The following is an 11,318-nucleotide window of genomic DNA, read 5'->3' on the forward strand; positions in this document are numbered from 1 at the left end:
CCCAGAGGCATGCGGCATCTCGTGGGGTGGACTGGATGAGTGTGGCCCTGTGGTCAGGTGTGGCATCCAAAGGTGGCACCTGTGGGGCAGGGGGGACCACCATGATCACCTCCCCTTGTCTCTGCAGGCCCAGCTGGGGCCCATGGTCACATGCCCCTGTCTTTGCCCATTACCTCTGGCCCTGGCTGGGCCTACAGCCACCACAGAAGGCAGATCCAGCCAAGGCTGCTGTCACCCTGGAAGATCTTGTCCTCCCCTATCTACCCCATCCCAATCCTGTCCATCAAGGCCTCCTTATAGGAAGTCCTCCCACAGCACCCCAGGCAGTGCCAAGCCCTGTTCAGAGCAGGCTAGGCCTCGGCGGCTGCCCAGGCTGCTCACACACTCTTGGTTCTCCAGTTAGACTGGAAGCTTCCTGAGGGTCGGGAGTTTCCTGCCTCTACAACATTCCCTACCCATCTCCCAGCAAGCCAGGGACATTTTCTCTTAAACTTGACCCAACGCCATCAAGAGATTCATAAAGAGGGAGTCTATAGTGTGGTGAAGTTGGGGGTCCTTAGTCAGGTGACCCCTCAGACTTCCCCAGCATCATATCTGAGGGCCCTGGTAATCCCCACAATGGCCCCAGGGCCCTACAGATTAGGGCCAAATCTCTCAATGTGAGCCTGACTGGGAGTGCCTCACAGCCCGGAGGTCAGGTGCCATTAACCTGTGCCCAGAACCCCCACCCAAGTCAGGCTGGGTGCCACTTCCTGTTGACCTGGCAGGGATCCAGAGCACCTCTCTGTGGTCCACGCTCTGATTCAGGCAGGCCAATCCCTACCCTGAGGGAGCTTCCAGTTTACCCGGAGAACCAAGGCCGGAGAGAAGCACCAGTTTTTAGCAGATCCCCCTAGAGCCTGGGGTCCGGGAGCGGGTGGGGTAAGGCAGGCACACCTGGAGTCTCCAGCCGGTCTGTGTCACCAGGCAGGACACACTGGGGGCCCGACTGGGCGAACTGGGCTGGGCAGTTCCCTTCCTGACCCGGGCGCCACAGGGAACTGGCTTGTTTTGGCATCTGCCTCCACTGAGCTGGATCCTGTGCTTTCCTGTCGCTTTGCATAGCGGCACTAATTTTGTCCACCTGCCTCCACCAGAGACCTGGGTAGCCAGCCGGCAGAGGTTGTAGCGTCTTCACTTTTCCCCCAATCAGGGTCTCCCCCTGCTTGGGGCTGCCCTGGGTCGGGGAAGGCCTTGGCTGAACAGGAAGACAATTTAACACCCTTGAAACCCTGGGCTTCCCTACGGCCTTGAAGGGCCTGTTGACAGAAGATCATCTGGGCAGGGGACTGTCCCCTCCACCAGACACCCTGCAGGGGTGCTGGTCTTCATGGGTTATGAAGGAGAAGCCCTCCCTGGCTGTTTTTCTGTTTTAGGGGCTTTATGTGGGGTGTTTTTGTTTGTCTCATGGGCTCCTGGCCCCAGAATTGACTCTGGCGCGGAAACCTAGCCGGGTGCTGGTGGAGGGGATGAGGAGTGTCCCGAGCCTCAGTTGTCTTATCTGTAAACTGGGAATCATAAAACCTATCTGAAGCTGGGAGCGGTGGTGCACACTGATAATCCCAGCTACATGGAGGCCGAGGCAGGATGATCACTGGAGCCTTGGAGTTCAAGACCAGCCTGGGCAACATAGTGAGACCTATCTAAAAAAAAAAAAAAAACTATCTGAAGAACAGAAGTTGAACCAGATGCTGCTTTTTTTTTTTTTTTTTTTTTTTTTTTGACCATATAGTAAAATTGAGTTGATTTTCTTTTGGTATAGAGTTCTATAAATTCTAGAACATGTATAGATATCTATAGGTTTGTATCATTACCTCCACAATCAGGTGACAGAATGTAAACAAAAACTTTTATTGGGCTCAACACTTGTTTTTTTGAGACAGGGTTTCATTGAGTTGCTGAGGTTGGTTTTGAACTTGAGATCCTCCTGCCTCAGCCTCCTGAGCTGCGGGTGCAAATTCTTTATTGAACACACGTCTTTTTTTTTTCTTCTTCTTTTTTAAACATTTATTTTTTAGTTGTAGGTGGACACACAATATCTTTATTTCATTTTTACATGGTGCTGAGGATCGAACCCAGTACCTCAAGTGTGCTAGGCAATCATTCTACCACTGAGCCATAACTCCAGCCCATGAACACACCTCTTAATAATCAATAAAATTTTATTGAGCACCCCATACTCATTTACATTATCTGGGTTAAGACCCTGCTTATCCCTCATCCCCATCTTACAAACAAGGAATCACCTGGATTGGCCAAAGGTCAGGCACAAACCTCCCGACTCCAGACGCTACATTCTTGCCCCCCAGCACATCTCCTCCCTTGCAGGATTTTGCAGCAGTAAGACTTTAATCCAAAAGAGAAGGGAAAGAAAAGGGAGAGGAGATCCTGGGACAACTCTGACTTCTTCAAAGCTCTGTGCTTTGAAGAGGTTCATTCTTCCTGTTGTTCTGAAAGTCTGAAGCCCGACAGGACCCACCCCTTGTTAACAAGACCTGGACAGTCCTCCCAACACGCTCGAGAGTCTGTCCCTGGGCCACCATGGCAGGATCCCAGCTCCTGCCAGCCTCCCCCTCCCCAGAACAGCTCTGAGACCCTCGGTGGGCTCATGCCCCACTGCCCACTGGGGGAAATCCAGCTGGGTCCCTTGGGACCTTGGTTTAAATACAGGCTGGTTCCTCCTCTGACCTAGCTTGACTTCCGGCCCTCCTGCTGCAGGTGCTGCTAGGGCTGGGGTCATCTGACCTGAGGCTTTGAGTGTTTTTCCAGCAGAACCAGAGGTGAGAGAAAAACAAAATGTGAAAATCTGCCACTGCTGGGGTGACAGTGGGGGTAGCATTCATCCTTATCCTACACAGGGCCCCAAAGGCCATCCAGGAACATGAAGTTTGGGGTTCCTGACTTCTGTCTGTTCCCGTTGGTCCACTTCAGAGCTGGAGTCAGAACCCAATCTGGGGAATTCTGGGTGTGTCCAGGTCTCCAAGCTGCACTGGTATGACACCCTTGGGTCCTCTGTTGTCATGGAAACAGCAGCCTTTCGCTTGAAACACCCCATTGCCCTACCCTGCCCAAAAGCCTTCTCTTAGATGACTGCAAAGGACAAAAATTAACAGGCATTAAGTCCTGAATTCAACTCGAGTGTAGTTTGTTGAGACATGTTTTGACTGATCCCAATACAATTTTCAAGAGAAAGAAAGAGACATTTTCCCCTTGGACCTAACCCATTTTCTCCATGGGGCAGGAAGGGAAGGCAGGGAAGACTCTTCTCAGTCCAGGTTCTGCAAGTCCCGAGTCTAGTAGAAAATTGGTGTGCACTTGGAGTCAGCTCGAGCATACAGCCTTGTTCACTTTTTCTTTTCTTTTCTTTCTTTTTTTTTTTTCCATGTATATGTTGCCGTACATTCAAGTTCATGTCTTTGTTATTTCAAAATAATTACTTGCAGGAGGACATCTAGGTAGGACATATCCACCTCATTGTCCCTGGCTGGTTAGAGCCCTGAGTTTCTCTCTCAGTTGTGTCCTCCATTCATTTGTTCCACTCAGCAGATGCTTTTAATCCTGGGGTCCCCACCTGTACCAGTTTGCCCACTCTCTCCACTCCCTGGTTTGTTCTTTCCCCTTCAGTCTCTCTGCCATTTCCTTCATGGTAGTTTCCCTCAATTTGAAATTTTATATTTGTTGGCTATTGTTTCTCTCCCCAGTGGATCGTAAGCTCCAGAAAAGAGAGTGCGGTGTCTCTGTTCACCTAGGTGTGCCCGTCTGCCTGGCACAACTCCTTATTGAATCAGTTAATGCCTGAATAGAGAATGCGTGAGAGAGGGAGTGAACGAATGAACGGCAGAAACCCAGCCTCACTTTTAAGAGCCTACCGAGCAGGAGTAAAGGGGATAAGACATGCACATCTAACCCTAACCGCAGCACAAGGTGGGCGTGGTTATTTCCAGCAAGGGCACACATCAGGAAAAGCACTCCGGGCTTCCTGCAGCTGTTGGAACACCCCTCGGAGCGTGGCGCTTCTTTCTCAATGGAGCACTATCCCTGGAGAATAATTCCCAAAGCAGAGGGAATTACCTAGATGGTCCTGTTGCTCTAGATTGTTCTGGGGTTGTCAGCCAGTGTAAACAACACCCCATCGACACACAGGGTCTGCCCCATCCTCCACCAGCACCCTCCCCATGGAGCTTCCTCCATGCTCTGATTGCATTGGGGCAAACTCAAGGTCCATTGAGATACAGGAAGTGAAAACACAGATGAACATTGAAACGTGCGATACAAATGTGAAGGACGGCGTGATTTGGTTCACTGAATCTGGCTATGGTGGGCTGTTTTTTTCTGTTGTCCTGAATGCAGGCAGACAGCCCATCCTGGGGCTGAGGTCCCTTGCCTGCAATTCCACCACCTTTACTCAACACCTTCCTGGTTGGCCCAGGAGAGTCCTGCCCACATCAAAGGACACCACCCTCTTTACTAGATGGGGCTGCTGAAGCACTTGGCACGGGGAGGCTGGGGGCCTCAAGGAGCCATCCCTTAGGAACTGGGAGAGCCTGGGCAGTCTGCTTCATCTCTGAGCCTCTGCATCCTCAATTATGAAATGAGACTTAAACATCTTATTGTTGATAATAGTACAGGCACGTGTAGGCCTTTAGAAACACACCTCCTGGGGCTGGGGATGTGGCTCAAGCGGTAGCGCGCTCGCCTGGCATGCATGCGGCCCGGGTTCGATCCTCAGCACCACATACAAACAAAGATGTTGTGTCCGCCAAATACTAAAAAATAAATATTAAAAAAAAAAAAAGAAACACACCTCCTTGGAAAAGACCTTGGGAATCCCCACATAATCCTCTCTAAAGACCTTGACCCAAGGGGCTAAGGGATCAATGGTGCTAAAACTCATGCATAGGACACTGGAAGCTAAGAGGAGGTAGAGTATGTCCCAAGTGTGATTACCAGCCTCTGACCTCAGGGAGAGGACAGAGCTACAGGTGGGAAGTGTGGGTCTCACATCACCAATGAGGAGTGGAAAGATGGGCCACCCATCTCTCTACCACCATCCTCCCTATGACCAGAGTGAGCAAATGAAATCACCCTCAGGGCACACACTTGAACCTAAGAGGGGGCTCTTGAAGCCTGAAAGGCCACATTAGGATCAAGAGCAGATCTGTGACCTTCTCAGTAGGTACAGAGAACCCCAGAGATGGTCAATTCAGGACAGGCACAGAGTTTCCAAATACACTGAAAAGTTAATGGATTCCAAGTTATAAATGGGGTGATCTTTGGAGATGAACAATGAAACGTGCAGTACAAATATGAAGGACTGCGTGATTTGGTTCAGTCTTTGGTGGCTGACATCATGGCCTCCTCAGTGATAGACATCGTTATTGGGCAGTCTGAACCTGGAGGAGTCAGAGGTCTCAGAGGTACTGGAAGGGAGAATCTCAAGTCCAATTCAAAGCTTTGTTTTTGTACATAATGAATGACAGATATGGTCTCTGAAAAGGTCTGGATTAGAGATCACCAACTTCTGCTGCCTTCTGGTCTTCCTTCTGGATCCAGCAGTTGCAAAGCGTATCCCCAGGGAGCTCCATGTCCCTGGCCACCACAGTTCTGGGATCACCTCAGTTATGAGATGGTGAGAGGAGAGAGGCTCCTCTTCCTTGGCTGGTCCCACCTGGTCCTTGGCAGTAACCTCTCTGGTGCCTCAGCCACACCTCAATTATGTCCTCCTATGTGACCATCAAAGTCAACTCCGGCTCCTGTTGTCCTCACTCCCAGAGGAGGCCAGCGATTTCTCCCTCTTATCCAAAGTCCATTTATAATCCCCCAGTCTTAGCTAGAGGTCTGTGTCATGGGAGTTCCATGTTTACTGTCCCCTCTCCTGGGAATGTAGGAGGAACATGACAGAAGGCTATGTGGGCTCAGAGACCCTCCAATTCCCACCTGGCTCCTCCTCTTCAGGGGAGCTGGATGGAGGAGAAGAAAGGGTATCCTCTCGTTCCCTGTGGCCCCTCTTCCTAGAGCCAGCACCTTGCCCAGGTCTTCCCAGACTGACCAGGAGAACAACCCCTAGCATCCTGGTGGCTTCCCAGTAGATAATGAGTCAGGGGCACTGCTTGGGCAATGCTTAGGTAATGCTGGGAAGGAAAGATGCTCTGTCTCTGGTTCTAAAATCAGGGAGGTGGAGCAGCCTGAGCTCTGCCACTCTGGACCACAGGGGCGTGATTTTTCAATGTTGGTGCCAACATTATACCCAACCATAGAACCAATCATTTCTGGGAAGGTTGACTTGTTTATTCTCCTACAGGGTCGAGTGCTGAATGCTCTGAGACTCAGGAGTGGGAGGTTTGCACAGCAGGGCAGTGTTTTATTTGGGGGCATTGGAGGCGGGTTTGCTTCAGATGCTGAAACAGCACCAACCTGGGCACCAGGAGGCCAAAAGGCCCAGTCCTGCTTTCTCCGTCCTCACCTTGCCCTCCTCTAAGGTTCCCACGTGAATCTGTGCCCCGGGACTTTCCTCTCCTGAAAACTGAGGCGGGGGGGAATCTGCTCATTAAGGGAGGAAAAATGATGTAAAGACATTCTTGTGATTTGAGAGAGGATGCCAGCGTCCTTAGAAGCTAAAATAACTGGGCTGGGGTTGTGGCTCAGCAGTAGAGCGCTCACCTAGCACATGCAAGGCCCTGGGTTTGATGTTCAGCACCACATAAAAATAAATAAACAAAATAAAGGTATTATGTACAACTAAAAAAATAAATATTTAAAATAAATATATAAATTAAATAACGGAGCAGCACTGCAGAGACTGCGAGGGGGATAGGTAAATGAAATACAGGAAAGCAAGTCTGTGCAGAGCTGCCTCCTCTGCTGAGTTGGTTTGTGCAAGTCGGTCTCTTGAAGCCTCGGTCTCTTCCTCTTGAAAATGGGTGTGATGGTAACTTCTCATTCACAAGGTGCTTGCAAGGGTTGAATGTGAGGCAGGCTCTTGTTGGAGAAGGAAGAGAAGGAGACTACAATGACTCCTTCTTTTTATAAAAAATAAAAAGGGATGGGGATGTAGCTCAGTGGAGGGCATCTTTCAGGCTGCTGTACTCTTGAGTTCTAACATTAGGGAGGAGACTCAAAGTCTTCAACTTTGATATTGAGGTTTCAGGGCTGTGGAAGAAAGCACTTGTGGTCTGTCCTCAGAATTTATGCTTCTTGGTTTGCATTTCTGTGGCAGTCCAAGGAGTAGGGGCAATGCCCAAAGTTTGGGTTCTTTGCCCCATATACCTGGACTTGAGGGAGACCCAGAAACTTGGGGAAGGGAAGAGCAATATGTGGGGTTTGTTCCCCCTAGTGGTCAGAATTAGCACTACATCCAGCACCCCGCAGCTGGCCAAGGTAATGGGATGAAGGAAGCAAAAATGGAATTTGGGGCTGAACTGAGCCCAGAGACCCCAAGATCTATAGGCTGTCCCTGGCCCCCTTCCCCAGCACATACTATTTCTCTGGTAAGTGGAGGGGAACCATGCAGAGAGTGGGAAGAGGTCAGCGTTGCTCTCAAGAATATCGTCCTAGCCCAGCATTGCGGGGTGCACACCTGTAATCCCAGAGAGTCAGGCCAAAGCAAAAGGATTAGAAATTTAAGACCAGCCTCGACAACTTAGCAAGACTCTGTCTCAAAATAAAAAATAAAAAGGGATGGGGATGTAGCTCAGTGGAGGAGAGCTTGTCTAGCATGTGCAAGGCCCTGGCTTCAACATTCAGTACAGGAAAAAAAAAAAAAAAGCCATGCTGACATTGCTTCCTTTTGGAGGGTCCCTGTTGGGCCATCCTCAATGTGACAGACAATCCCACAATGACATCCTGGCACAGCACCCCTGGACTCAGGCTTCTCTCCTCTACCACCTCCCACTTACAAAGAGGAAGGATGAGGTGGTCCCTCACTGAGACGCTGCCCAGCCTCACAAGCCTGGTCAGAGTGGTGAGGGAACGGTGATAGGATGGGGGACATGACCCCAGCGAGGAGCCGGAATCGGATGAGTGGAAGAAGCTTCTAAATTATCCATCAACACAGCCATCAGTGCCCCCATGCATAAATGTATAGAGAAAATAGGTGGGGGCCTTGGAGTGGGGGGAAGGGGCCAGGTATAAAAAGGGCCTGCAAGGGACCAACTCCAGGATCCTAGGGCCGAGCTCCTCAAACTGCTCAGGATTCTGTGGATAGCTCGCCCAGGTGCAATGGCTGCAGGTAAGCACCCCAATCCCCCTTTGGCCTGGGGTAGACTGAGAGGAGATGAAGGGGCCTTGCAGGTGCAATAGGGACACTAACCTTGGTATTTAGGGCTTCTTAATATGAGTATAGCCATCTAAGCCTAACATTCGGCCATGTTGAGAATGGTCTCAGTCCCCGGGGAGAGTGGGAAGAGAAGGAAATGTTCTAGGGGCTTGGACAGAGTGGCCCCCTGCTTAGGGCCTCCTGGCCCTCCGGCATTTCTCTAGGTTGTCGGACTGCCTGGCTCCTGGCCTTCATGCTGCTCTGCCTGTCCTGGCCTCAGAAAGCCAGCACCTTCCCAGCCATGCCTTTGTCCAGCCTGTTCACCAATGCTGTGCTCCGAGCCCAACACCTGCACCAGCTGGCTGCAGACACCTACAAAGAGTTTGTAAGCTCCCCAAGGATGAGCACTGGGCAGGGTGGCAGGAGGAGGCAAGTGTCCCCCCCCCCCCCCGCCGCCGGGAAACAATGGGAGAAAAGAGAGGGGCTCAGGGCTGAAGTGCTATCAAATGAGCAGAAACGGAAGGGGTTCCTGAAAAATAGCCATGAGAGCTGGTCACCAACTCCAACCTCAGAAATGTGCTTTCCCCAGGAGCGTGCCTATATCCCCGAGGGACAGCGGTATTCCATCCAGAACGCCCAGGCTGCCTTCTGCTTCTCAGAGACCATCCCTGCCCCCACGGGCAAGGACGAGGCCCAGCAGAGATCCGTAAGTGGCCATCTGGGCTCTCCTTAGACACAGTTCTCTCTTCCTGCCCGGCAGCCTTCTCCCCCAAGCTGGGTGGTGCTGGAGGCCCAGGCAGAGGCCACCCTGGCCACAGCCCCACACCCCAGCCCTTCTCCTGCAGGACATGGAATTGCTGCGCTTCTCACTGCTGCTCATCCAGTCATGGCTGGGGCCCGTGCAGTTCCTCAGCAGGGTCTTCACCAACAGCCTGGTGTTTGGCACCTCGGACCGCGTCTATGAGAAATTGAAGGACCTGGAGGAGGGCATCCAGGCTCTGATGCGGGTGAGGATGACACCGGGATCTCCAACCTCTGCCTGGGCCTGGAGGCCCTGCTGGCTGGACTGAGGGCTGGAGCTCCATGGGGCTGGGGACAGAAATGCTGCTGCTCTCTTTTTACCAGTCAGGGCTTGAGGCAGGAGGATGCATCTCATTCCTCAATTCTCTTTTTAAATCCTTCTGGCTTTTCTCTGGCTTCCAAGGGGAGGAGGGAAGAAAATGGCTGAGAGGGGGAGGGCAGAGCTCCCTGGGACTCGGCCTCTCCTGCCCTTTCTTCCTCTTGTAGGAACTGGAAGATGGCAGCCCCCGGGCTGGGCAGATCCTCAAGCAAACCTATGACAAGTTTGACATCAACTTGCGCAGTGATGACGCGCTGCTCAAGAACTATGGGCTGCTCTCCTGCTTCAAGAAAGACCTGCATAAAGCCGAGACCTACCTGCGGGTCATGAAATGTCGCCGTTTTGTGGAAAGCAGCTGTGCCTTCTAGTGACATGGCACCTCTGTCCACTGCTCCGGCACCTCCCCTTGCCCTGGGCAGTGCCACTCCAGTGCCCACCATCCTGTCCTAATAAAGTCAAGTTGCATCATTTTGTCTCGCTAGGTGTTTTCATACCGTGGGCAGAAGGCGGGCAGTGTGGGGCGGAGGCAGGCCCGGAAGACAACCGTGGGGATGCTGTGGGCTCTAATAGGACCCAGACCTGGCTTTTCTTGGGCCAGAATAAAGCTGACACATTACTCCACTCGCTTCACACACTACATCCATACCCTCCAGTAGGTGTCCCAGCTTTCTGGGTAGTCATAGCTCAGAAAGGTCATAGGTACTTGGAGGCTTCCTACCCAGCACGACTGGCAATGCCAAACTTAGGCCCCCAAGAGCCAGAAGAAATGAAAACAAGACAGATTATTAAGTAGAGGAGTAAAATGTCTCCATGGGAGAAAAATATGTCAAGTCAGTAGAGCACGGAGCAGGGAGTTGAATTCTTTGTCTCACAGATTTGAAGAATAAAGTCCACAGACTCAAGGGTGAGAGCAAAGTAACAGAATTTATTAGATTAATAAAAAGAAAGCAGAGCTCCCAAGGAGGGAGGTGTCCCAAGAAAGGGATAAGGGATACCTAAGAAAGCTATTGTCTCAGGGTTTACAGAGATCTATAGGTTAAGGAAGTGGGCCCGCTGCCCAATCCTGGGTAAGGTCTCGGTATCCATGAGGTATTTGGACACCTTTAGTCCACTCCAAAATATGAATCATGCATGCTCCCTTCTTTGGAAAGATATGGACCCAGTCACATAGGTCCTGATTTAAGAATAGCCTTTTTGTAAGTTTCTTAGAAAATATCTGTATGTGCTGTTTGTGCTCTTTCACCCAGGAATTTACCCAGGGGCCCATCTCCCTACCCTCCCAGCCTTATCTCTTCCTCCTGAGGTTCTTCCCCACTCTGGAGAGGTAACTTTAACCACTGTTAGGGAATTTGGGCAATGACCACTCTAGCTTCTTCAGGCTGAAAAGGGGTGTTGAGAGAAGAATGGCAGTCAGGGTCCTCCCAGAGAGATCTATCTAATGGACCCCTATAAAAGTCAGATGGTACTTCCATGGTAGGTAGCATCTCCATGACCATCTGGAGCTTAATAGACTCTGCAGGTGTCTGCAGTACAGAGGTCCATGGTAGCAGTTGGCAGGTGACTAGACAAGGTGTACAGAGGGTAAGGATCATGCCAGTACAGCAATAAACCAGACAGCAAAGTATTGTTTTTTTGCAAACAATTAGAACAAAAACAATCGGTGTTATCAGGTAGCCTCTGAAGACCACAAAGATAGCAACTTGTTAGAGTTTTAAGGTGTGGTTTGACATGTCATTCATTTGTGAGTGGACATCATTTAAGGCTTTAGAAACATCAACAGAGTTGCTAAAAACATACACACAACTTTAAATTTTTATAACAGCACAGGTTTCCCCTTGAGCTGTGAAATGTCCTTTGATTTTTGTAAACTACCTTTCTCAGAAGCATCAGGGACTTTTCCCTTTC

At 50.7% G+C, this 11,318-nt stretch overlaps 1 protein-coding gene across 1 annotated transcript; it reads left to right on the forward strand.

The window, feature by feature from the left end:
• The first annotated feature begins 6,003 nt into the window (after nt 1–6,003).
• On the forward strand, nt 6,004–9,881 carry Gh1 (growth hormone 1). Its single transcript, XM_078040986.1, has 5 exons — nt 6,004–6,020; nt 8,489–8,678; nt 8,883–8,999; nt 9,139–9,300; nt 9,581–9,881. The coding sequence occupies exons 1-5, from the start codon at nt 6,004–6,006 to the stop codon at nt 9,779–9,781; spliced, it is 687 nt and encodes a 228-aa protein (XP_077897112.1). The 3' UTR covers nt 9,782–9,881.
• The last annotated feature ends 1,437 nt before the right edge of the window (nt 9,882–11,318 follow it).

The sequence above is a fragment of the Ictidomys tridecemlineatus genome, chromosome 3 (assembly GCF_052094955.1).
Source record: "Ictidomys tridecemlineatus isolate mIctTri1 chromosome 3, mIctTri1.hap1, whole genome shotgun sequence".
NCBI lineage: Eukaryota > Metazoa > Chordata > Mammalia > Rodentia > Sciuridae > Ictidomys > Ictidomys tridecemlineatus.